The sequence below is a fragment of the Erinaceus europaeus genome, chromosome 1, assembly GCF_950295315.1.
Source record: "Erinaceus europaeus chromosome 1, mEriEur2.1, whole genome shotgun sequence".
Classification (NCBI taxonomy): domain Eukaryota; kingdom Metazoa; phylum Chordata; class Mammalia; order Eulipotyphla; family Erinaceidae; genus Erinaceus; species Erinaceus europaeus.
Genome location: NC_080162.1, coordinates 107,577,123 through 107,604,252, shown reverse-complemented (window position 1 = coordinate 107,604,252; position 27,130 = coordinate 107,577,123). Strand labels below are relative to the sequence as shown.

Sequence of the window (27,130 nt, the reverse complement as noted above, 5' to 3'; positions counted from 1 at the left end):
ACAACTTTCTCCTTCACTCTGTGACACCCAGAACTGAGCCCCAGGCCACGGGGTCCCAAGTGAGCTGTGAGCCCCTCCCCACACTCTCTCAGCAGCTGCCTGCAGGTGAGCTCAGCCACACCTGCTTAGAGAGAGAAGTGCGGGCTGGGCTGGAACTGCCCAAAGTGGGAGTTGCAGAAGTGTTTCCTGTCTGTCCAGCAGGTGTCTCCAGGCCAGGGCTGAATGGGGTGTCAGGAGGAAGGATGATACCTGGACTGTGGGGACTTGGCATCATCTGTGGGCTCCAGAGATGCCAGTGCTGGACACGCCCATCCCAGTCTAGCTCTGCTGTCTGTCTGGCTTTCACTCTGCTGCCAGGACCCGCTGTGGCATCTCAGTTTTGAAAATAATGCAGAAGATATTTATACCACAGACTTTAATTGAGGAACATTAATTGTAATAATTTGAGTTCGAAAGAGAGGAAGAGAATGAATTAGAGCATCACTCTTGCCTTGGCAGTGGCTGGGATCAAACTCTGGAAGTCACACATGCTAGTCCCCTGCTGTGCCTGCTAAGCTGCCTCCCTGCTGCAGGAACAATGAGTAAGAATCATCTCAGGGCCAGGCAGTGATGTACCCGGTTAAACACACACACTGCAGCACACCAGGACCCTGACTCAAGCCCCTGCTCCCTTCCTGCAGGGGAGAGCTTAATGAGAGGTGAAGTAAAGCTCTAAGTGTCTATTTCTCCCTCACTTCTCAGTTTGTCTGTATCCAGTAATAAAGTTAAAATAAAAATCTTCTCAGCCGGGGAGAGCTCAGTACTTGTGCCTCAAGGCCTCCTGTGCCAGAACTGCCCTTCCACCCCATGGCAAGGCCAGTGCTCTCCACCTAGAAGTCAATATTCAAGAAGGGGATGGTCACAGGATAGGGGGTGGGCAGGACTTAGCTGCTGGCTTATCGAAGATGGCAGGCCGGGGTTTGGGAGGGGGGTGCGTCCGGTCGAGTGCACATACTACTGTGCACAAGGACCCAGGTTCAAGCCACCATTCCCCAACTGAAGGGAGAAAGCTTGACAAGTGGTGAAGCAGGGCTGTGGCTGACTGTCCCTCAACCTTCCCTCCCTCTCCGTCTCTGTGCTATCAAATAGAGTAAGTGAGCAGACAGCAGGCTCACATCTCCAAGAACTCTCTCAGTTGTACTATTATGTGTAAAACTAAGAAGTTTTACGTATGTACAAACTATTGTATTTACTATCAAATGTAAAACATTAATAAAAAATTTTTTTAAAAAAGAGCTATCTTGTTCTCAGCCAGAGTTTTAGGGACGAAAGGAAGGGGGATCAGGAAAGGGGTGGTGTGTCGGTGAAGGGAAGGGGTGCAGTGCCAGGTCACCTTGCTGGCGCCCAGGGCTGGGGGTTCTGTGTAGTCCGCTAAGGTGTCCAAAGCAAGTTCAAGGTGATGTTCTGGTGCAGGCTGGCATCTGGAGGTCTCTGTGCTGAGACCTCCCCCAGGACAGTTCTTGTCTGCTCTCCACATGCCTAGCAGACTCACACATGGCAGCTGAAGACGTTCCTTCCCTAGTGGCCACAGCTCCAGATGACTTGGTGAAGGCCAGGAGAGGGCTGCTGCGGAGAAACAGCCAGGAGCCCAGAGTGCAGCACTGCCCCCTGCAGGTGGGTGCAGGCGCTTGAGCCCAGTCCTTGTGCATGGTGACATGTGCACTGCACCGAGGGCACCACCACCTGCCCCAAGGTGGTGACGGCCTGCAACTGATGGTCACACTCTCCAGATGGCCCTGGGTGAAAGAAAAAATAATAAGGTTCCCTCAGTCCAGCTCTAGAGGAAGACAAGATAAACGTCTCTGGAACAGAAAGACAGAGCTCTAGAGAGCTGGTCTTGACTGTGATCAGAGGGCCGGTCAAGGAGACAACCCAGCACGGTACAGCGCAGGCCTGAGGGCCCAGGCTCCATCCCCAGCACCTCTGATGCCAGAGTTGGATATTGCCCCACCTGGATATTGTCCCACCTGGCTCTGTCTCCAGATACAAACGGTCTTTCTCCACGTGTTGCTAATCTCACACACATCCCAGCATTCAGAGACCGAGGGCTCCTCTTGCCCTGCTGGCTTCCTGCATGGAGCTTCAAGTCTCTGACATGGATAAAAGCCTTGACAAAACCCAACACCCTTCCTGAGAGAAAACTCTCTGACCCCAGACCAGCTCTGCCAGGACTCACCGTACTTTGGTGGAGCCATGGGGCTGTGCATAGCGGCCAGGTGCTGCCATGGGGATGGAGTGACCCCACACTGGACAAGGCTGCCCACCGCCCCCTGCAGATCCACGCGGGGAGTCCTGTGAGCTCACTGCAGGCCCAGCCTGTGGGCAGAGGAAAGGGCAGCAGGGCCGCCATGGCAGCCGAGTTCTGCACCTGCAGGTGGTGCTACTCAGCCCTGCACGTCAGGCCCCGCCCCAAATGTGGCCCCGCCCACTGCATTCTGCCCCGCCCTGAAGGCCAGCCCCGCCCACCATGCCACACAGAATGCTTAAAAATAAGCTGGGCTAGACTGTTTTCAAGCTGGAAAGCTTGAAGAATGCAGCTGATAAAGAAACACTTCGGGAGTCGGGCTGTAGCGCAGCGGGTTAAGCGCAGGTGGCGCAAAGCACAAGAACCGGCATAAGGATCCCGGTTCGAACCCCGGCTCCCCACCTGCAGGGGAGTCGCTTCACAGGCGGTGAAGCAGGTCTGCAGGTGTCTATCTTTCTCTCCTCCTCTCTGTCTTCCCCTCCTCTCTCCATTTCTCTCTGACCTATCCAACGACGACAACAACAATAATAACTACAACAAGGGCAACAAAAGGGAATAAATAAAAAAAAATAAAATATAAAAAAAAGAAGCACTTCAAGACTGTCTTGAAATATTCATAGAAATAATGGCATTTAAATTAAGTAGAAGGGCAAGTAGAAGGGCAAGTGGTAGTGGACATGGTTAAATGCACACATTACTATGCAAGGACCTGTGTTCGAGCCCCCAGTCCCCACCTGAAGTGGGAGGCTTCATAAGTGGTGAAGCAGGGCTGCAAGTGTCTCCAGTGTCTCTCTTCCTCTCTATATCCCTCTCACCTCTCATTTTCTCTCTGTCCTGTCAAACCAGATAGAATGGCAGAAATGGTCACTGGGAGAGGTGGATTCATAGTGCTGACAGGAGTCCCAGTGATAACCCTGGTGGCAATAACAGAGAGAGAGAGAGAGAGAGAGAACAGCTGGAGAGGGGGTCAGTGGTGGTGGCAGGTCTTCAAAGTCTGTGGTCCCAGAGCCAAGCACCCACCAGGCCACCACTTGAGAGGACCTGCAGAAGGGAGTATTCACCAGTGCTGGATGCACACTGCTATGTCTCTCCTCTCACTACCTCTCTCTTACCTTTTACATACATCTGCCTGTTCCCTTCTTTGACTCACACTTTTCCCCCTAAACTTTCTTTTTCAAAAATATTTTTATTCATTTATTTTGGATAGAGACAGAGGGAAATTGAAAGGGAAGGGGAGGGAGGAAGAGAGGGGGAGAGACTTTCAGCCCTGTGTCAGTGCTTGTGAAGCTTCCCCCTTTGAAGATAGGGGGCAGGGCTGGAACCCAAGAGCTGATCAGTGCTCTAGTAAAAAAGAAGAAGGAGGAGGAGGAGGAGGAGAGGAAGAGGAAGAGGAAGAGGAAGAGGAAGAGGAAGAGGAAGAGGAAGAAGAAGAAGAAGAAGAAGAAGAAGAAGAAGAAGAAGAAGAAGAAGAAGAAGAAGAAGAAGAAGAAGAAGAAGAAGAAAAGAAGAAGGAGAAATGAGTCCATGGGGATCTGTGGAATTCTGCAGGCAGCTAGAGATAAACTAATGGCACAGTAACTAGTAAATAGTAATTGATAATAAGTAAACAAACAAAAGTAAAATGTCAGGGAAATTGCTTCAATACATCAGAGGGAAAAGAACTGAGTTTTGAGTAATTTGCGCAACACAGACCCAAAAACCTGCTACTCCACACGCTTAGAAACAGCCTGAATTGCGGTGTGTTGCTGCCCCCTTGTGGAAACACAGCAGAATGCTCCTGGAGACACAAATTCAAGAACTCCCAATGTAGCCTGATACTCAGACACATGTCACTTCATTGAAAATAGAGCAGCTGGGGAGGTGGCACAGTGGTGGGGCGCAGGTGTTGGCTGTGTGGGGTCCTAGGTTCAACCTCTACCCCTCCTGTGCTGGCTGCTGCTCTGAAGCCCTTTCCCTCAGGACACAGATAGATGGTGTTTATGTGGATGGATACAGGCCCTGGGCAGGGACTGCGGACTGCTCAGAAAAGGGGGGTGACTCCACCAAAAAACAAAACAACAAGCCAAAAATGATGGGGCTGGACAGATGAGTGCACAGGTTACAATGCACAAGGACCGAGGTCCAAGCCCCCAGGCCCCACCTGCAGTGGGAAGCTCCTTAGTGGTGAAGCAGGGCTGCACCTGTCTGTCTCGCTACTGAGCTGTAGCCCCTTCCCTCTCAACTCTTCTCTGTCTTTATGTAATAAATAAAATAAAGAGAAATGGGGAAAGGAAAAAAGGTCACCAGGAGTGATGGAGTCACTGTGCAGGCGCCAAGCCCCAGCCATAACTCTGGTGGCATAAATAAATAAATAAGAAAGAGAATCAAGGCAGCCCAGAGGGAGCAGCACCCTCCCAGTGGGGCTGTGCCCACAGAGAGCCCAGATGTCAGGGGGACACAGAAGAGCTGCCAGGCGCACACTCTGTGTGACACTCTCACTCCCATCACTGACATTTCATTCTGTTAATTTGAAGTTATCCGTGAGGAAAATCAGGAGATTTCCACAAAAGACAAAATCAAGGAGTGAGAGAATTGTAGACCCTTTGCTGTCAGAAGAGTCAAATGTAATTTGCCTGCTGTGTGTATAGATCCAAGGTAAAGATTAAAGGGGAAAGACTTGCTTTGTTGCAGAAGAGTGTGTGTGTGTGTGTGTGTGTGTGTGTGTGTGTGTGTGTGTGTGAAACACCCGTCTAATATTCTAAATTCAGGGAGGCCAGAGCCATCTGTGTCAAGTCAGCTTCCTGTGTGAGGTGGTGCGGAGCCAGGGAAGAAGTTGGGGGCCCAGAAGCCAGATGAGGAGCTGATCTCAGGGTCTCTCCCTCTCTCACATCTACCTTAAATTAAAAGGGAAAATGTGTGGCCCGGGAGGTGGCGCAGTGGGTCAGTCTTTGTCCTCTCAAGCATGAGGCCCTGACTTAGAGCCCCAGCAGCACACGTGCCAGAGTGAAGCTCTCTCTCTTCTTTGTTTCTTCTGTCTCTCCCATTAATACAAAGTTATTAGAAATAAATAAGGTGGAAAACAGCTCATCAACAGAAGAGGATAAAAGGAAGGACACTTGGAAGCAGTGATAGGTGTTAAGTGTGGCAGATAGAAAATGAAGGCAGGACTGTAGAAAAATACGTGATAAATAAATAGTTATTGATATAAAGTCAACCTATATCTCTGACCTTGAGAGAACTACTGCAGTTTCCAATGGAAAGGGATGGGGATACAGAACTCTAATGGTGGGAACACTATGGAGGTATATCTCTATTATCTTGTAATTTTTTAAATAAATATTAAATAATTTAAAAAGTTCAATAAAGAATTAATGAGTATGGTCCAGGAGGTAGCACAATGGATAAAGCACTGGACTCTCAAGCATGAGGTCCTGAGTTCAATCCCTTGCAGCACATGTACCAGAGTGATGTCTGGTTTCTTCTCTCTCTCTCTTCCTATTGTTCTCATTAATAAATAAATAAAATATTTTTTTAAATTAACAAGGCATCAAAAAATAAGAAAAAAAATCCCTCACCAACAGTAGTAGAGTAACATGGAGACTGCAGCATGGACTATGGGCAACGTAAGTAACACATAGCCAACTTATTTTTAAGAGTTATTTTAATTTATATGTATATTTTGTCTATAATTTAATTTTTATTGTCAGGAAGAAATATAAAGAAAAAAATAGTGCTTCTCAGCTCTAGGGTGAGGTGGTGCTGGACAGGGAACTCGGAACCTCAGCGCTAATCACTATGCTCTCTCCACAGACCACAACAATGTTTAACATTTTATAAATGTTCATTTGTTTGTTTTTTAAGCAGAAATGAGGGAGCTGGGGAGAGGGGGAGAGAGAGAGAGAACCAGAGCATCTCTGGCACATGGGATACCAGGAATCAGACACAGGACCTCCTGCTTCCAAGTCCAGCACAGCACTCACTGCACCAGCTCCAGGTCACAGCTGATTTTTTAAGACTTTAACTTTAAGGTATACACACGTTTTTGTTTGTTTGGTTTTGTTGTTGTTGTTGTTGTTGTTGTTGTTTGCCTCCAGGGTTATTGCTGGGGCTCAGTGCCTGCACCATGAATCCATTGCTCCTGGAGGCCATTTTTTCACCCTTTTGTTGCCCTTGTTTGTTGTGGTGGTGGTCTGGTGTCGGGCTGCACCGTGGAGAAGAGAGCGGACGTCCAGAGCAAAGGGGTGCACAAATCTTTATTATAGGATGGGGGGAGGGGGTTTGGTGGGAGAGCTGAGAGCCCAGAGAGAGGGGGGGGTGAGGGGGCTTTTTATAGGGCGACAACCAGGGGTGACGTGTAGGGCCAGGATTGGTTGAAGGAGGCACTGCTAGGATTTCAGGTGGCGTAGTAAAACCTGGGGGCGGAGACTGCATCAGAATAACTCCTCAGCAACACTTGTTGTAGCCTTATTGTGGTTATTATTGTTGTTGTTGATGTCGTTTGTTGCCGGATAGGAGAGAGTGAAAATGGAGAGAGGAGGGGAAGACAGAAAGAGGGAGAGAAAGATAGACACCTGCAGACCAGTTTCACAGCCTGTGAAACGACTCCCCTGCTGGTGGGGAGCCGAGGGCTCGAACCGGGATCCCCACGTCGGTCCTTGCGCTCTGCGCCACTAGCGTTCTGTGCCACTCGCACTCAACCTGCTGCGCTACCACCCAACCCCCATACATATGGTTTTTAAGACTTTACCTTCAAGGTATACATATGGTTTTTAAGACTTTACCTTCAAGGTATACATACAGTTTTCAAGTAAACCCATGAGTTCAAAAACTGTTCATCAGCCCACTTAGCCTTCAGCCTTGGCCTTGGACTGTGTGTATCAACCTGCTCAGGTTGCCCTCAGGCGGTGCCTTAGCCCCGCCCATCTACAAGTAATGGATTCTACCTTGGAAAGAAGAGCGAGCAAGCCAGAGAGAGAAAATAGATACCTCGGGGCCGGGAAAATATTCCAGCTGCTTTTTCAGGTGTGCCGCCCAGGCCCAGCCCTGGCCCCACCTCACTGAAAAAATATTTGATATCTCTCTCTCTCTCTCTCTCTCTCCATAAATGGCTTGTCTGTATTTTTTTTTTAAGTGAGCTTTGGGCCCCCTGGTTTTAGCCCTGACTGGTAGATTCTTAGGGTAAAGACTTGCTGATACATCTTCTTGCTAGAGTATTAGAACAAGAACTTTAACTTCAACCATGATTAAGGACAATGAAGTGAGTACAATACTCAGAGATTGCTCAATTTTATAAATTTTACTTCTTGCTCAGGTGAAGATCAGAGGAATGCAGACATCACCATCTAAGGCCCGGTGCACTGACCCACCTCCTGGGACACCAGAGACCTTTGTATCAACGAGGGAAGACAGCTCAGAGCCTTCCTGGGTCAACAGCTGGAAGGGAAGGAATCCCCTTGAAGGAGTCCTGCCTGTGTGGCCTCCACCCTGACCCCAGGCACTGTGCTCTGCTTTGAAACTTTGATGCAGTTTCTGATGGCTGGACCAATGACAAGCACCAGCCTTGACCTTCATTCTACCAGTTCAGTTCCAGCACCACCTTTGTGGATTCCTGCATTTGTGCTTTTCACCCATGTTTTAATGTCTTCTTGTCTGTACTCCCCCCCACCCTTTCATTTCTTATTTGGTGATTTACTTATTTATTTACTGGAACATTGGCTAATGGTGGTGTGGAGCATTGAACCTGAGACTTCAGAGCCTCAGGCATGAAAGTATCTTTGCACAACCATTATGGTTATCTACCTTGCCCCCTTGTCTAGTTTGGACACCACTAGGTTGACTACTGGGGCTCTGTGCTGGCACCATGAATCCAGGGGTGCCAGCCGCTATTCCCCAGCCCCCTTTCTTTTGTTCTTTGTCTCTGATTTTAAAGTACATTGAGAAATTTGTTAGATGCAGTAGTTTTAAAGTTTTGAGTATAGTTGCTTTTCTGCTTATAGTGTGAGATGGAAAATTCCTGTACCCCCTACACAGGGCGAAAGTCACCACCCCTATGCAGGGGCAAGTCGCCAGTTTTATCTTAGAGGAAATAGCTAGCCTAGCCACAAACCCAAGTCAGCTCAAGGCTGATGAAACTCAACCGCCTGAGGCCAGATGGTCTTAGTTGATAACTAAAAGTGTGGTAACCCTATTTTACATAGAGGCTTGAAATTAGACAAATTCTATAGGTTGCTTAGTGTGTTGCAATGTTTAAAATGATTAGATCCCACGTTTTCTATAAAGTACCATTGAATAAGTTGTAAAATCCTTGTTTTGCATAACCCCCTGCCCCCTTAGAGTGTGCTCTGAAATCCTATAAATTGTGTGGTTTAAGCTCTGTTCAGGGTCGAGCTGGTGGACTGCTGTCAGTCACCTCTCGGGCCAGATTCGAATTCGTGAATAAACATCTTTTGCTTCCTTGCAGTGGATGGTGGTTTGATTTTGCTCGCTAACAAAATTGAGAAGGGAGGTTGAGATAGAGAAGAAGAGAGACAGACAGACCCCGCCAACCTGCTTCGCCTCTCCTCTCCCTGCTGGTGGGGAATGGGCCTCCAACCCAGGCCCTTGTGCCGGGAAGTCTGGTATCTCCACTGGGTTCCTCATGGCCCAGCACCCCAGCAGAGGTTCTCAAATCACTTTTTCTCCTGGGAAGGGGTCTGAGCAGTGCAGGAGACAGAAAGGGACTGGCCCATGGCACAGAGAGAGGGGGAGCCAAGGCAGAGCTGCAGGACACTTCTGTCTCAGTGGCCACCCTGCCAGGCCAGGGAACCGGGAGCCTCAGCCACACAAGCCAGGCGCTCTGCCCAGTGAACTGTCTCCTGCCTCTCTCTACCTCCTCCTGGGAAGGAAGCTTCCAAGAACAGATTCTGTGAACAGACTGCAAACACCTTCCACGTGAGCAATGAGTCCAGACCAAGGGGCAGTCCAGTAGGAGCAAGGTCCATCCAGCTTATGTCGCCGCCTTGTGGACATTGAGAAGAATGCACCTTACCAGAGACTAAAGCCAACCAAATATCCTCTTCATTTTCTTTTCCTCACACAGATCCAGAGAGAAAACCACACAGAAAAACATCAGAACAGTGCTCAGCTGAAGCTACTGGGTGTTCCAGGGATTGAAACCGAGTTCATGAAGCCACAGGCATGGAAGTCTTTGGCAGAACCCTAAGATAGCTCCTAAGCCCAAGGTCTTCTTATTTTAATTATTTAGATTTTCATTATATTATTATATTTAGCTATTGAGAGAGAGAGAGAGAGATTCAGATAGAATGGTGCTAACTGCTAAGCTTTCTCACAACCCAAGAACTTCTCTTCTTAAAAAATATTTTTATTTAACTTTTTCTTGTTAATATTTTTAGTAATGAGAGATAGGTTTAAAGAGAGAAAGATAGTAACCACTAGGCTGTCACTTCTACTCAATAGCTCCTTTTTATTTACCATTTTATGATATTTTATTTAGTTGATTGTTTAATAATGAGAGCTAGAGAGACAGAGTGAGATGGGCAGGGTAGGTATCATAATGCTGATGCAAAGAGACTCTCATGGCTGAAGCTTTGAGGTTCCCAAAATACCATGACACTGGGTTGAGCAGTGCCGTAGTAAAAAACAAAAGCAAAAGCCAACCAACAAACAAAAAAATAAACAAAACAAAAAAGAGAGAGAGAAAGTGAGACCAGAGATGTATGCAGCATAACTAGGGATTGACCCTGAAACCTTGTAACCACAGGCACAAAAGCCTTTGGCATAACCATTATGCTATCTCCCCAGCCCCCAAGGTCTTCTTTCAACATGGCCCACAGAGTGTTGATCCAGGCCACAAATGGAGCAGCCTGCGGTTGGCCAGCCTTTGTCTGGAGAGAGGCTGGAAATCTATGTTCCATCTAAGTTAAATGAGAGAAATGCTTGTGACCCCTCAGAAAGTGCTCCTTGTGCTATTCCTGAACCATCCAACGGGAAGCCAGGATCCTTCCCAGCTCAGGATGTGGAGGAGGCTGTAGAGGAGGGAGCTGGTTCAGATCCTCAGCAGAAGGGTGACAGTGGTGATGGGCCGTCTGGCCCACTCGGGTTGCCAGATAGCAGTGATGCTGCTGGGCCACCATCAAAGTCTACACGGCTGGCCTACAACCTAAGACATACCTATCATTCTCTGGACTCCTCGGGTACTACAATAGTGACTTCAGAAAAGGAAGCGGCTGATAGAAACCCAGCACCAAAGGAAAGAGAACCTTCTGAGAACTGGGATCCCTTAGATGACGATGATGTGGACCCGGTGGTGGATGACCAGCCAAAGTTTGTAGAATGGTGTGCAGAGGAGGAGAACCAAGAGCTGATTGCCAGCTTCAATGCCCAGTACCTGAGAATCCAGAAGGGCTGGATCCAGTTAGAGAAAGAAACTCAGCCGTCATCACGATCACGGAACAGGTCGGATAAACTGAAGGAGATTTGGAAAAGCAAGAAAAGGTCACGGAAGTGTAGGGGTTCCTTAGAGGCACAGAAGTTTTCTCCTGTTCAGATGCTTTTTATGACCAACTTTAAATTATCTAATGTTTGCCAATGGTTCTTAGAAACAACTGAAACCCAGTCGCTGGTAATTGTGAAGAAGCTTAATACTCGCCTTCCAGGAGACATTCCTCCCGTCAAGCTTCCGCTTCAGAAGTACTCTCCTTCCAGCTTGTACCCCAGCTCCCTACAGGCTGAACGCTTGAAAAAACACCTGAAGAAGTTTCCCGGAGCTACACCCATTAGAAACAACTGGAAAACACAGAAGCTCTGGGCCAAATTTCGAGATAATCCCAACCAAGCAGGGCAAGAGGATGGCAGTGACTCCAGCCTTAACCCCAATTCAGAAGACACCAGCCAGGAAGTCACGGAAGGTAGAAGCAGCCATCCTCCCTCAAACTCACCCACCCCTGCCAGTACCCGGATCCTCAGGAAATACTCCAATATTCGAGGAAAGCTCAGAGCCCAGCAGCGCTTGAACAAGAACAAGAAAGCTGAAAGCCCACTAGGCCTGACTGTGGAAAATAAGCAGAGCTGTAAGAGTGTTTGCATTAACCCTCTGATGTCCCCCAAGCATGCCCTGCAAGTGGATGCAGATGGGTTTCCCATTAAGAGTACTGATGGAACTAAGGGGAGGAAAGGGAAGCAGATGTCGGAAACCTCGTCAAAAGTAGAAGTTCAGAATAAGCGCAAGAGACCAGAAGGCAGCAGCACTCAGGACAAGAAGGACAAAGGACCAGCGACAAAAGCCAGCAAAGAAAAGCTTACTGATGCCTCCACCAAAACCCCTGCTGCAAAGAAGCCAGCTGCGAAGGACAAAGCCAGCCAGCTGTCCAGAAAGACATCCTCCAAAGAGAACAAAGTAAAAAACCCTAAGAAACCCTCTGGGAAAAGCTGCCCTCCTTCCAGAAAAGAGAGAGAGAGAATGCAAATAAAAGACCTACCCACCTCGCCACCTTGGAGACAGTGAAGAAACCAGCAAAGCAAAAGGGGACAGGGGAATCCTCTTCAAGGCCATGGAAGGCTACAAACTGGAAGCAAATCCGTGGGAAGAGTTGACCCAGACCCTTGACAAAAACTCCATAGAATGGCCTGACAGTGACTAAAGAGTCATTGTTCACTGTCATATCATCTGCAAATAGTGAGAGCTTGACTTCTTCCCTTCCAATCTGTATCCCTTTGATTTCTTTCTCTTCCCTGATTGCTATGGTAAGAACTTCCAATACTATGTTGAAGAGTAATGGTGATAGTGGACAGCCCTGTCTAGTCCCTGATCTGAGGGGGAATGCTTTCAGCTTCTGTCCATTGAGTATGATGTTGGCTGTAGGTTTACTATAAATGGATTCAACTATCTTGAGGAATTTGCCGTCTATTCCCATTTTTTGTAGAATTTTGAGCATGAATAGGTGTTGGACTTTGTCAAAGGCTTTCTCTGCATCTATTCAGCTTCATCACTAGGGTGAGACCTTTCCTAATATTCTCTAATTCCATTCCAGGTGGTCGACTCCCCAATAAAGTCCCCAAACCTAGATATAGACCAGGTCCCCTGAGATAGAGTATATGTTCACACATGTCCATAAACCAGGGAAAAATATATACCTGAAAGCAGAAGTACACAAGAGTCTGCAGTGAGTACCCCCCCCCAACACTTCATCTGCACTATTCCAGCCTTTAGGTCCATGATTGTTCAACAATTTGTTTGGCTTTGTATGTTAACTCTCTTTTTAGCCACCAGGTTCCAGATGCCAACATGATGCCGACCAGACTTCCTTGGACTGACGACCCCACCAATGTACCCCACCAATGTGTCCTGGAGCTCCACTTCCCCAGAGCCCCACCCTACTAGGGAAAGAGAGAAGCATACTGGGAGTATGGATCAACCAGTCAACGCCCATGTTCAGTGGGGAAGCAATTACAGAAGCCAGACCTTCCATCTTCTACAACCCACAATGACCCTGGGTCCATACTCCCAGAGGGATAGAGAATGAGAAAGCTATCAGGGAAGGGGATGGGATATGGAGATCGGGTGGTGGGAATTGTGTGGAGTTGTACCCCTCCTATCCTACGGTTTTGTTAATGTCTCCTTTCTTAAATAAAAGTAAATAAATAAATAAATAAGTCATTGTTAAAGTGTGCCAGTCTCTTGCCCTTATTCATCTTTTGCAGTCCTTGCTTTGATAAGGTTAGCTTTGGAGTGAGTGAGAGAACTATAATAGGAAGTAGGTGAGGAGCATATCTAGGTCTAAGTAGACACTATTTCATTATGATCTCGATACTGACTCACTACAGACTATTGTGTATTTTTGTTTTCAGGTATATATTTTGCCCTAGTTTATGGATACATGTGAACAAAACACTCTATCTTACGGGACCTGGTCTATATCTAGGTTTTGGGACTTTGTTAGGAAGTGAACCTCCTGGAATGGAATTAGAGAATACTATGAAAGGAAAGGTCTCACCCGAATGATGAGGCTGAAGGGCTGACATTCCATGCCTGATGTCTCTGTACAGTCTGAGGTGAAGCATGCTGGCATGGTACTTGTTGCATTGATTAGGTTGGAATCGGCAGATGCAATACCATTTGGCCTGACTTGAGAGAAGCATGCAGGGAAGTGAGCCCCACCCCATAGGTTCCAGGATTGGGAGAAACATAGGCTCTATGATTCAATTCCTGCTGTCTTAGAGTTTAAGAAAACAATAGATAGTTATTTCACCAGCTGGGGCCCTGAGATTTCCAAACAGACTTGATGGGTCTAGAACTCAAATAAATCCCTCTCTCCATTGTTACCGGTCATATCTATCAGGAACAATAAAATAGACCACTTTGAGGGTCCCTATAGAACCTTGCCCTCAACTTGGATCAACAATGGTAGAGACTGTTCCATCCTCCGAAGGGAGGATAGACAATATACTCTATGCTACACCTGAGGAAGATGGGTCCTGATATTGGGGCAGCTTGGAACGCTCCTACTCATGACCACAGAATGTGAGCTCAGATCTAGAGGGATGTAGAGGTCACACAGGCTCCTAAGCTAATTATGGGCCCCAGATCACATCAATTCAGTGGGGTTTACAGTCAACAATATTTATACCCCTTTCCCATATTAGGGAGCTACTCTTTTTCCTGATCCAGCTTTCTGGTCCTTTTCCCAGCCGTGACATCGTCTCCCCCAGACAATAACTTGGATCTACCTGCATATCAGATTTCAGGCTCAGGAAAAAAAATAAAATAAAAAAATAAAAAAACACCACTAGTATAGCTACAGGCCCTTTGAAATATAACTAAAATATGCCCACTAGCTATCTACAAAATGGAGGACCCCCCCAACACTTCATCTGCACTATTCCAGCCTTCAGGTCCATGATTGGCCAACAATTTGTTTGGCTTTGTATGTTAACTCTCTTTTTAGCCACCAGGTTCCAGATGCTAGCAGGATGTGACCAGACTTCCCTGGACAGACAACCCCACCAATGTGTCCTGGAGCTCCACTTCCCTAGAGCCCTTCCCCACTAGGGAAAGAGAGAGACAGTCTGGGAGTATGGATCGACCTGTCAACGCCCATGTTCAGCGGGGAAACAATTGCAGAAGTCAGACCTTCCACCTTCTGCATTCCATAATGACCTTGGGTCCATACTCCCAAAGGGATAAAGAATAGGAAATCTATCAGGGGAGGGGATGGGATATGGATTTCTGGTGGTGGGAATTGTGTGAAGTTGTACCCCTCTTATCCTATGGTTTTGCCAATGTTTCCTTTTTATAAATAAAAAATTAAAAAATAAAAAATAAAACCAGAGAATACTGCAGCCCAGAGAAAGAGAAAGCTGAAAGCCAAGCTGGATTCTTCCCACAGCAAACAGAGACGGCTGGATACAAAGTGACTGAAAGGGTGGTAGATAAAAGTAAAACCATTTGGAAGAAGTAACCCTTTATTTTGCATTACCTAAACCTGCTTTTATAATCTTATCAAGACTTTCAAGTCTGCAGTTCAGGAAAACCACAACTGAAGACAGCAGAAAATGCCACTCAGATGGAGAAGGGAACTTTCAGAGTCTTTCTCTGAGACTGAGTAGGGGAAGTTCCATGTGATAGATTCTGGTGGTTCCACAGGTTTTTAAACATGGAACTGAGCAATCTGAGTTTTTAAAAGTACAGTGCCTTATTTATCCTTTTATGTTTTTTAACTTACAAAAGCTAGGAGTTGAAGTATGTGACTAAAGGCTTATATTTTATACTTGATGCACAAGCACTTGTACTGTAGCCGAGAAGACCACCGTCACGCACAGAAAAGTGGCTTTGCAGCAGCAGCGGCCACTCTGCAGTGTCTGCACGCGAGCAGATGCTCCTCTCTGCAGACACCAGCCGTCAACTTCCCTCTCTGTCTTGTTTGTTTGTTCAAGTGGTGTTTTGAAAGCTATACCAAATCCTTTTATGGTATCTGGAGAATGCAGAGGGAATTTATAACGATTATAAATGATTAACCTGTCTGTTACCCTCTCCCTTTTAAAAAATATTCATTGATTCTTTTCCCCCCCTTTTTTTTTGTCACTTGAGAACCTTTATTCTAAATGATATGACCCTGAGACATATGATATGTCATAAGATATTAACATTGGCTCATGATGGCCAAAATTTATTCCCACCCCCTAAGTCTGTTACATTACTTATTCTTGCCAGCTTTTTCCAGGATTTTTTTTTTCCATACAAGCATTCCAGCAATCCAAAAAAAAAAATTCATTCTACTTTGGGAAAAAATATATGACGAGACCACTATTAGCTTCTGTTCTGCTCTTGGGTCTCCCTTCACAGCTGTACACTAATGTCTTTTTTAATTGTTATGTTAAAAATGATCAAGTATAAAATACTCATTTCTGTGGTCCAGAAGGTGGCACAGTGGACAAAGCACTGGACTCTCAAGCATGAGGTCCCAAGTTCAGTTCCTGGCAGCACATGTAGCAGAGTGATGTCTGGTTCTTTCTCTCCTCCTATCATTTCTCATGAATAAATTTTTTTTTAATATTTTATTTATTTATTTATTTATTTCCTTTGTTGCCCTTGTTGTTTTATTGTTGTAGTTATTATTGTTGTTGGATAGGACAGAGAGAAATGGAGAGAGGAGGAGAGAAAGATAGACACCTGCAGACCTGCTTCACCGCCTGTGAAGTGACTCCCCTGCAGGTGGGGAGCCGGGGCTCGAACCGGGATCCTTATGCGGGTCCTTGTGCTTTGCGCCACCTGCACTTAACCCTCTGCTCTACAGCCCGACTCCCAAATAAATAATTTTTAAACAAATATTCATTACTTAGAACATGACAGAAAAGGCCCTTGCATATGTCACACCAAAATCAAACTGTGAGAACTGTTAGTCACAGAATTCTTTCCCTCCCTCCCTCCCTTCCTTCCTTCCTTCTTTTCCTTTCCTTTCCTTTCCTTTCTTTTCTCTCTTTCTGTTTCTCTCTCCCTCTTCCTTTCTTTCTTCCTTCCTTCCTTCCTCTTTCTTTCTTCCTTTCTTTCTTTCTCTTTCTCATCTAGTCTAGAATTGGAACTCGTCTTTGCTTAGAGGTTTTAGGGTATCTGGCTTGTTCATCTCTATGCAAAGCTGTTGTTGCCCTTGCTTGCTGTACAGTGCTTGTGCATTTCAGGGAAAAAATAACCCGTGTTGATGATTTGTTGGTTCATATACACCCAACTTCATTTATCAGTAATAGGTTATGTAGTTAAACTGAAAATGCAATTTTTTTTTTCATCTAAAAGGACTACAGTCCTCATGTTTACAAATCAGGGTGAGCTTGACTCTCAAGAAGAGACCATCCTCTAGAGAAGTGCACCACACACAGCAATCTGCTCATCACTCAGAACCTGGCGGAGTCCTTCTCCCTGGCCAGCACAGGGTTTATTGATTTCACCCCCTGCAGCCTTCCATTCCTCTTTCTCAAACCATGTTGTGGGGTGGAGGGGGGATGTTCTGCAAATCAGATTTGCATAATTTCAACTCTGATCATTATTGGTAAATAAAAACAGTTGAGGTTTGCCTGCTTGAATCTCCAATCCAGAACACCCCTTCTCAGCTCTTTTAGAAATACCAGCATATCTATGCCACCCCCAAACCACCATCCCTCCCAGCCCCCTTATCAACACACCAGCAGCTTTAGACCGAAGATGCTCAGAGCTCTCTGGCCTGGTAGGTGAGATGCAACCTTCATCCATTTAACTCAGCTCATTTTGAAAAGCCACCTTGGCAGCTCGCCTCTCTCCTCTCCTGCTTATGCCACCACCACCCTCCTCCAGCAGACGCCTTCTGTGGTTCAGTCTCCCATTTCCCAAGTGCTGCTCTGAACACACCTGTCCTATTACAAGCATTTTTTGTTTGTTTGTTTGTTTGTTTTATTTTCCTAAGTTTTTTCTTCTACCGTTGGGTCCAAATAGCTAGTCAAATACTAACTTTTTTTAACCCCAATTATTTTCTGTGATTTATACTTCATGTTGCCATGTAGCTAACATGAGTTTGTGGGGGAAAAAATGTCCTGCAAACCAGATTTGCTAATTTTATATATTTATGGATCAGTGTCAGGGCTGCTCTAGCTTAAGGGTCTTAGTTTCAGCAGTGGCTTCTGCATCTTTAATGGTTCTCAAAGCCAGTGTCTGTGACTATGGTTTCAAGTGCATGTGTGAAATACGTATCTATACACACCACTTTGGAATTGGTTTCCCTGTGTAAATAGTGATATTTTTCCTGTTGAAATGCTTCTATATAAAGTATTTACTTTAACAAAAAGAAAAAAATTTTCAAAAGGGCTTTCAAAAGAAGTGTTTTCTACTTGCTCTTTGTCCCTAATTTCTATCCTCAACCATTGGACCCTGCCCTCTGAGGACACAGATGTCAGGAGGGCCAGGCTTCAAAACCCTCACTGTCTGGGACAGATGCAGTCTGGGTTGGGAACCTGAGTGCATCTCCCCACTTCTCACCCACACCAGGACCAAGTGGGTCTCTGCCATAAGTACAGCTGTGGCCTCGGCTTGCTCAAGCTGCCCGCCCATCTTTTGTACACAGAGCTGGTACGTTGGACTGTACCTTCAGCAGCCTGTACAGGGCAATGAACCTTAGCTGTAGCACCAAGGACATCCCAGCCTGCCCCTATGGGATCTGGAGAAACCACTGGTTGCCTAAAGAAAGCATTATGATATATCTTAGCTGTTCTCATTTTTGTGAAAGTCACAGCTGTTCACACTCTTACTGACCATGGGAGTGGAGATAAGCACGTCTCTTTCTGTGCTCTGACGGTACTCGTGTGCACCTCAGCTCATCACGTCTCCCTCTCCGCAAGGGCCACCAAGGGGGTGGGCCAGCCCCAGCTGTCACTGATGGTGCCATGATGAGACTGTCCTGGGACTGTGAAGTCTGCAGTTCAGAGCACTGCCAGATGCAGTGGGACCAGTGCTTTACGATCCTGTTCCCTTCCCTTCCCTAGACAGGAGAGACTCCTATAGCATAGTTCCCACCACTTTGAACCTTCCCTCCTGGAGGTGGGAACTGGAGCCTTGAACCCAGGTCCTTGCATGTGGTTATGACTGTGCTCTCCCAGGTGGCCTGCCACCCAGCCTCCTAAAATAGATTCAGGGGCTCTGGTACAGAGATACTAGAGCTGTGTCAGTCACTAATCTCGGGAAAAGCTGCTCAGGTCTGGGCATTCCTTCTGTGGCCTCCACCTGCTCACCAAGGCCATCAGTGCCCAGTCCTTGACTAGGGATTTCCTTTGAGCTGAAATTTGCCATTAATTTTGTTACATCAGATGTCACGAACTGATGGCTCACAGATGTGTTTTGTTTAGCCTAGTGTTCAAAGCAAAAAAAATGTGTGTGTGTGTGTGTGTGTGTGTGTGTGTGTGTGTGCGCGCGCGCGTGTGTGTACATAAATATTTAGAATGATTGGATGAAAATGAATCTCTAGCTTCTCTTTAAAAGTTCTGGCCAAATTATCACATGGGAGGACTCAGGTGGAGCTCAGGGGACTAGAACGGGTGCCCTTTGGGTCACCACAGTCTCTGTCAGCTACCTATTAGCCCTTTTAATTACAGCAGAGAAAACGTTCTCTGTGCCTGCTGGGTTAGCAGGAGCAGCGGTCCAAATGACGGGCCAAAAGGCCACAAGGCCACTTGACTTACTGACCAGCCTTATACAGCCTTACTGTAAACCATTTTTCTGTCCGGTGCTGGGTTCCTTTATCTGTAGTGGCTTTGAAGACACTGCTGTTGTCATTGCTGGTCGCTGTCAGGGTGACCATGTGATAAGAGGTCGTTTGTGCCACCACCACGACCTGGTCCTCTCAGTGTCAGGGGCCTCACTCAGCCCAAGCACCAGGGCCTGGCCTCACCTCGGTGCTCAGGTCATGCCTCCTACCAAGTAGAGCCGCTGCAGTACACAGTCTGCCTCCTGTCTTCACTGAGCCCTAAGACCCCATCCCAGCAACAGGCAGATTAAGCCTTCTAGGCCAGCTGGAGCAGCCATGCTGATTCCTAGTCTGCTGCCCAGACCGTCCGCAACCTTTTTATTATTGTTTTATTTTATTTCTTTATTACTGGATGGAAACAGAAATTGTTTCCATCAGGAAGGGGGAAAAAGAGAGGGAGAGAAACAGAGAGACACTTGCAGCCCTGCTTCACCACTCATGAAGCTTTCCCCCTGCAGGTGGGTACCTGGGTCTTGAACCCAGGTCCTTGAGCATTGTGATGTGTGCACTTAGCTAGGTATGCCACTGTCTGGCCCCCACAGCCTGCATCCTTCAAAGGCAGGTTAGCTATGGGGGCAGTTTTGTCCACAAACTTACAAAATGTGGCTCTGGCAGCTGTCCCCTCCTACCTCTGCCCTCACACTGACGGCCCATAGAGTGAAACAAAGCAGTCCCACTGTCTCCAGAAGAAACAGGTCTCTGCCCCCTCAGGAAGACCAGAGAGTTCCAGGACACATCCCACATGGGCCATGTCTGGTGGCCCAGAAACCCTCAAACCCCAGCAGGGGCATGTAGGCAGCCCCAGCCCATCGCTGGTGCAGACAAAGAGACCAACCAGTAAGGCAGAAACTGAGTGAATCAATGTCATGTTCTCATGGAAGACAGCAGACAATATCCAACATGTTCTGACAACAAATTCTAGGGAAGGGCGGGGGCACCTCCCTCGCAGGCCTGCTCTGAATCAGTCTCTGTGAAAAGCAGCCCAAGCAAGACTACAGAAGCCCCCCAACAAAATGTCACAACACCACATAGCATCTGAAAACCAAAACCAGAGACACTTGAGTGTTGACTTTAACATATAAAAATACTATAACAAAATGAAATACAAATATATATTAGAATCTGTTAAGTATTCTGTATAAAGAGATACTTTCATGGTTAGGCTAACAGCAGGCAAAGAGAGACCGAGTCCAACCTTTTACCCTCCTGACACCCACCGGTGTCACCGTGGGTACGGGCAGTGCCACAGGAAGCGTGGCCACACCAGGACTGGCTCTGCTGTCTTTCAGTATGCGGTTAATGGAAACGGCCGATGGTGACGACAAAGCAAAGTGAAGGTGGTGGCAAGGTGTGGAGGTGACTTCCGAGCGAGATGATGCCAAGGCGGCCTTCTCCTGGGACTCAGCAGGCCCCGAGCGAGTAGGTGCCGTGAATGGGGGCCTAGTTCCTTAGTATCTTGTAGGTTGGTGCCTAAGTTGGAGAATAGGCTGATCCTGGGGCACAGGAGGGGGACGGCCCCTTGCTGCCTTCATCCTTGTGGTGGGTCCCCATCTTTCAGCTCAACAGAGGGGAAGTTTGGGGCTGGGCTGGGGATGGGATGTTGTGAGGGGGCAGGCAGGGAGCCACTGTGAATACTGCACCCTCTCACCTCCAGATTCCTTGGTGCTGGGGTGCAAGGGCCCCACTCCATCCACCTTCTGCAGAGTGAAGAGGCCCCAAAGGCCTCTGAGCTGCTTCTCCAAGGTGGGAATGGTGGTAGCCAGAGGAAGGAACATGTCTCGGAGGTGGTGGGCCCCAGGACACCTCTCCTCCATGGGAGAGGCAAGCTGCCTGCCCTGGAGTCTCCCTGTACCATTCAGACTGGGCCCAGCTGCCTCCAGGGTCCCCCAGAGCTCAGAAAGTAAGAAGGGACTTCCAGGCAGCCCTCGGAGAAGCCTCGAGAGGCCCAGACTGTTGTCCACACAGGAAGGGTTCTGGGGTCTTGCTCAGGGACATGAGGAAACAGAGCCTGGCCCCAGGTAAGGACAGACACCTCCTCGGTTGAAAAGGGCAAGGCTCTCCCCTTCCCAGTGACCAGGCTGCCAGGACCCAAACTCCCTGGCCTGAACCCCAGGTGCAGAGGAACATGCCAAGCCCTGGTCAGGAGCCAGGAGTTACCCTACTACCCACACTGACAGAAGACACAGCCGCGAGCCTCCTTCCCCCACCCCCCATCTTTTGTGTGCAGGTGGAAGGAACCAAGAAAAGGACCTGCTAGCTAATTCCCTTTGCCCAGCAGGGCCACCCACCCCTCCCCCAGGGTCTTCTTAGAGAGGCATCTGGGGTGGTGTGGCCACTTTCACCCTAAACCAGCTCTGGACTTGGGGGGCACAAGTCAGCTTTCAGTGTCCACATTCTGCACGGAAGAGAAGCCTCAGGGCTGCCTGCAGGTCTTCCACACTGAGTCCTTCCATGCAGGTGTGGGGGTAGGGGGTTGGGGGGCAGCTCTGTGCAGGCTGTGGCTGCAGTTCTTGCTCAGCTCAGCTGTCTTCCCAGCTTCCTGCCCATTTCCAGGAGGGATGCTCAGTGGTTAGTTCACATCTGTCCATGAGGCAGCACCTCTGGCCCCAGCACATGAATGCCTGTCCACATGACTTCTGAAAATGGATCTTCTGACTTCTCTAGACTCTGTCCTGGAGCCTCAAGGAGAGGCTGTCCACTGCTCATTCAGTCATCCCCACCTGTGATTGCTGGGGAAACTGAGGCCTGGGGTGAGGGGGAGCTCTGCCCAGAGAGACAGAGGACAAGGCTCTCTGCTGGTAGTGTGAGAGCATCTGAACCCGCCTCCCTCCCCTCCCTGCACAAGCAGCCAGATCCAAGCTCCCCTCCCCCCCAGCTCTGCCCCTCTGCCTGAGGGCCCCTGCAGCCATGGCTGGAGTCTGGAGGTGGTGCTATGAACTCAGCAGGAACCAACAACACCCCTTCCCAGGTCCTCCTGGGAGGCCTCAGTGTCTGTTTCTTCCACAGGAGCCCCCTTTCAGAAGCTCCCATGGCCATCCCATAACTTGAGAATTCAGAGGCCAGGTTGGGACCCATCTCTACCACCACTATCACCCATGGTGACTGCAGTGCTGCTAGTCTAGGAAGCAAGCTAAGTCCTTTCCTGGCCTGCAGGGCAGGTGCACGGAGCAGGAGAAAGACCAAAGGGCCAGGGGGCTGCAGGGCAGCTGCAGGAGGCAGGTGGCACTGGCCCAGGCAGGAGAGGGGGAAGGGCCCAGCAGGCAGGGGCAGGGCTCTTCTCCACTCTGCACTTCTCGGCCTGACCCCCAGGCACACATTCATTCAACAAACATTTATTAAGCGCCTGCTTGTGCAAGGCACTTTGGGAGAGGGCGTCCCACAGCCCGGCAGCTCTGCCAGAGTAGGGCAGTCTGCATTAGCATTGCTGCTCTGGGGCCTAGGTGACAAGGCCAGCCGCCAGGAGCCGGCCTGGTGATGGCCCGCACCCCAGCCCGACTGCAGCTCATGCCTGCCACACACCCCCACCCCCACCTCGGCTGCACCCCTTGCCCTCCCCACCTGTGCCTGGCGCTACCCGCACTTGGTGGCACAGCCGCACTTGGTGGGCTTCTCCACCTCCTCAGCAAAAGAGGTCCCATCGCTGCACTCAAAGGCGAACTTCCTCCGCTTCAGCCGCAGGCCCTGGCAGCAGCCCCGGCCCGGGCACGAGCCCCGGCACTCCACCCATGACAGCGGGCGCGTGGTCTGGCAGATGGCATAGCCCCTCTGGACCTGGTGAAAGTCCCGGACAGGGTCCCCCCGGCACTCGGACTCTGGATGGGACAGACACCAAGAGAGAGCCTCAGGGCACACCCGGGGGCTGGCACTGCCCGGGGGCAGGAGGAGGGCGGAGGGCCGGCAGCTCTCCGGCCCCACCGTGATCTGCCATGGTCCCGCCCACATGCACATGCACAGGCCTCCTGGGCCTCGAGCAAGTGGGGAGGAGGAACTTCCTGGCTGCCCGGGGCGCCCCCCCCCCATGCTGCTGGAGGTTGATGCCACTGAAGGAATGTGGGCAGGGTGGCGCGTGGCCTGGCAGCCCCTGCAGGTGCCCGGGCTGTGGCTCAGCAGTCTCCTTCCAGCAGAAGCATCATGTTCACACACACCTTGGTCCCTAACCCTCAGACCTCCCACTGACCCCCAGACATCCAGGTAACAGAGCAGCACCGTGGAGGTTCAGGCAGAAGCTGTGGCCCTGGCTGGTCTCTTCTGTAAGAGACTAAGCTTATCCCAGCTGGGGGAGAGGGCAAGGGGGGGGGGGCTACAAGGCCAGCTGGGTCAAGGCATCCATCTGGAGGTGGGGCTGAGAGCCCAGAAGATAGTGGAGGGGAAACTGACAGGCCCAGGTATGGAGGGGAGGAGGTGAGGAGGGGCTCTGGAGGGGACATTGAGTTTGGGAGGAAGAGAAGTCAAGTTGCTAAAGCAAGTTGTGTGGGGCAGTGAGGAGGGCCCTGGAGGGGGCACATCATGAGGGGGGGCCCTGACCTTGCTCACACAGCTTGCCCGAAAAGCCAGAGTCACACACACACTGCGCCCCCTTGGTGGCTGAGGCCTGGCAGTGGCCGTGCAGGCACTGCAGAGCCCCACAGGCATCTGCTGGAGGCCCCGCCTGGTTGCACAGGGCCCCCGAGTACCCATCCTGGCACTGGCAGCTGTAGGAAAGGGCATCGAGGGGCACACATTTCCCGTGGACACACCTGCAGGGCAAGAGAGAGAGAGGAGGTATGTGAGGCTGGTAATGCCCACTCAGGGCACCCACCCCAGCCCTGACTCCACAGGCTGTCTCTCTGTCCCCAGAATTTAAGCCAAGGGAGTCAGGTGTGGTTCTGTTTGTCCTTGTGGAACTTTCCCTGTACATAAAAACTGAGAACCAGGGGACTGGGCGGTGGCATGCCCAATTAAGTGCACATAGTACTAAGTGCAAGGACCTGTATAAGGATCAGGGTTCAAGCCCCTGGCTCCCCACCTACACAGGAGACAAGCAGTAAAGCATGTCTTCAGGTTTCTATCTTTCTCTCTCCTCTCTCTATCTCCCGCTCCCCTCTCAATTCCTCTCTGTCCTATCCAATAAAATGGAAAAAACGGCCGCCAGGAGCAGTGGATTCATAGTGCCAGTACTGAGCCCCAACAATAACCCTGGAAGCAATAAAAACAACAACTGAAAACCAAGGGCAGGGAAGACACCATAATGGTTATGCAGACAGACTCTCCTGCCTTAGGCTCCCAGGCCCCAGGTTCAATCCCCTGTACCACCATAAGCCAGGACTGAGCAGGGCTCTGGAAAAAATATAATAAAACAAATAAATAGCAATTTTGGAGGATATTCCATTAAAAAAATAAACTGAAAACCAGAACAGGCAGGGCCTGCTGGGGCACATAGCCCAGCTGTGGCGCAGCAGAAAGGAGGCCGGTGCTGGTGGCAGGGGGGCAGAGGTGAGGGCTCACTTGTGGCCGTGGCAGGGGCCTTCGGCGGGCTGGTCACAGTGTGGCCCCCCCCAGCCAGCCTCGCAGTGACACACGGGCCCTGGGGTGGCGTTGGGCTGGCAGATGCCATGCAGGCAGTAGAGCTTGCGGCAGGGCTCGCAGCCCGGTACCACGCCTGGCTTCATGCGCGTCTTGGTGAAGTCTTGCAGCTCATTGTTGATGTACAGGTTCCGGATGCAGCCATGGAAGCTGCTGCCGTTGAGGATCTGCCACAGGCGGAAGGCGGCTGAGTTCACATCCACGGGCATCCCTGGGGGGCAGCGGGAGGGGCTGAGTCCAACTGGGACCTGGCTGGCACCCACCTCTGGGCCTTGCTGGGCATCCCCTCTTGTCCTTTGCAAAAAACCTAGCTGTCTCCTTCAGGGCCTTCCTTCCACTGGGGACACTGACTTTACTCTCCCAGGGATGCAGCAAAGGACCCGGGTCTAGGTCTTATGTGGGTGATCCCCTGTCACTCGTCCTTGTAACCATCATTTCACCCGGATGACTTTGAGAGTTGCTGGACCCCATAGGGAGCTCAGCTTTCAATGATTTGCCCAAAATTGCACAACTAGTAAAGACCAGAGCTGGGGCTCCGCCCTGCACACCCCCATAGCACCCAGACAGGTCCAGCTTCCTGAGCACTGCCTGGTCTGGGCCTGCAAAAGCTCACTTGGCCCTGGAGCCTTTGCGGCCAGCAGGAGGCCCTCAGCTACAAAAAGGGGTCCACAGATGGACCTCTTAGACCTCTGAGCTCCAGAGGACCCCAAGACTAGCAATGAATCCTGAGCAAGTGACAGGCCCTTCTGGTCCAAAGCCAAGAGGAAAGGTGGCCACAGTACAATGGAGGCTGTGAAAACCCCACAACCCCAAGCCAAAACTTCTTTCTTCTTAGCTTGGGCTGAGCTGATGGCAGGCAGGGCTCCTGGCAGAGGAGGACAGCAGCAGCTGGCCCTGTCAACTCCACTGCCCTGGAACCCACCATCCCCTAGCCTGTGTCCTGCACCAGCTCTCCTGGAACCCCCAGGACTAAGAACCACAGAGGCCCCACTGGAACAGCCATCACCACCAGAAGCACAGGCAGAGGCTCCCTGGGGAGCGCCCTCTACAACCCCCAACCAGGTCCTCACCTCCCACATAGAGGGGGGCCTCGCTGTTCAGTGTGGAGTGCTTGCCAAAGTTGTCCATGGTCATGGGGCTGCCACCATCGATGGAGAGATTCACCATCTGGTCGAAGGTGACCAGCTCGACAGTGTGGAACTGCCCATCATTGATGGTCTCAGCACTGGGAGAAGAAAGAGCCAGAGGGGGGATATGTGAAAGAAACCTCAGAGCGGCCAGGTCATGGTGCACTTGGTTGAGCACACATGTTAACATGCACAGGCACCCAGGTCCAAGCCCTCCCCAGTCACCACTTGTGGGAGGCGAGGAAGCTTCACAAGGGGTGAAGCAGTGTTGCAGGTGTCTCTTTCTCCCCCCTTCCATCACAATTTTTCCTCTGTCTCTCTATCTCTTTCTCTTTTAAATTATCTTTATTGGATAGAGACAGCTAGAAACCGAGAGGGTAGAGGGAGGGGGAAAGAGACAGAGAGACACCTGCAGCCCTGCTTCACCACTTGTAAAGCTTTCCCCTGCAGGTGGGGACTGGGGGCTCAAACCCAGATCCTTGAGCACTGTTAGATGTGCACTTAACTAGGTGCACCACCACCCAATCCCAGTTTCTCTCTATCTCTAATAAATGAATAAATTAAAAAACATATTTTTTAAAGGAAAGAATTAGGCGGCTGGTCGGTGGTACACCAGGTTAAGCACACATAGTTCAAAGCACAAGGATCCAGGTTCGAGCCTGGTTCGAGCAGGGTTCGAGCCCCCGGCTCCCCACCTGCAGAGGGGTTGCTTCACGGGTGGTGAAGCAGGTCTGCAGGTGTCTATCTTTCTCTCCCCCTCTCTGTCTTCCCTCCTCTCTCCATTTCTCTCTGTCCTATCCCCCTCCCCCACCGAAAAAAAAGTCCACCAGAGCAGTGGATTCGTAGTGCTGGCACCAAGCCCCAGTGATAACCTTGGCAGTGGAGGCAAAAAAAATTGTTTTAAAGGAAGGAAGGAAGGAAGGAAGGAAGGAAGGAAGGAAGGAAGGAAGGAAAGAAAGAAAAGAAAAGAAAAGAGAAAAGAGGGAAGGGACCACAGCACTGAAGCTCCCTTCAATGTGGTGATGGCCAGGTTTGAATCTGGGTTGTGCGCAAAGCAGAGCCATGCACCCTCCAAGCCGGGTTGCCAAGACCAGCCCTGCCTGGACTCATCCCTCTTGGGAGGCCATGGGCCCAACTGCTGCTTTCTCAGGGACCACATCTCTAAGCAAGGGGGTTGTGGGGGGGGGGGGCTCAGTGTCTTCTGTCCTGCTCCCTTGGGGCCCCCTGGAGAAAGCTGGGGTATTTGGGGGAAGAGCTTTCCAAAATATCAGCCCCTCACACTAAGAACCCTTTGAGGTGGTGGGAGGGAGGATGGGGTCACTCAGCCGCCTGTTGCTCCCTGCCTTTGGCCTGGGAGACCCCTTCCTGGCAGCACCCCATCCCAATCTCCAAGGGCGAGTGGTGAGCAGAAGGAAGCCCTA

General features: G+C 49.8%; 1 protein-coding gene and 1 pseudogene across 5 annotated transcripts in view; one reads left to right on the top strand and one right to left on the bottom strand.

Moving 5' to 3' along the window:
* Positions 1–1,757: 1,757 nt before the first annotated feature.
* The window catches only part of SLIT1 (slit guidance ligand 1), a 227,781-nt gene continuing 202,408 nt past the window's right edge, over positions 1,758–27,130 (bottom strand). For 3 of the 5 annotated variants that reach the window (XM_007532657.3, XM_060192742.1, XM_016192358.2), the window contains 4 exons: positions 25,653–25,807; positions 24,505–24,793; positions 23,545–23,756; positions 19,871–22,832 (listed from right to left, as the gene is read on the bottom strand). In XM_007532657.3, coding sequence (XP_007532719.2) covers positions 22,591–22,832; positions 23,545–23,756; positions 24,505–24,793; positions 25,653–25,807 — 898 coding nt within the window. In that variant the 3' untranslated portion in view covers positions 19,871–22,590. Of the gene's footprint in view, positions 1,776–19,870; positions 22,833–23,544; positions 23,757–24,504; positions 24,794–25,652; positions 25,808–27,130 lie in introns of those variants that run through there. The other 2 variants (XM_060192763.1, XM_060192752.1) reach the window with 2 other exon arrangements.
* On the top strand, positions 10,116–14,674 carry LOC132542128 (uncharacterized; annotated as a pseudogene).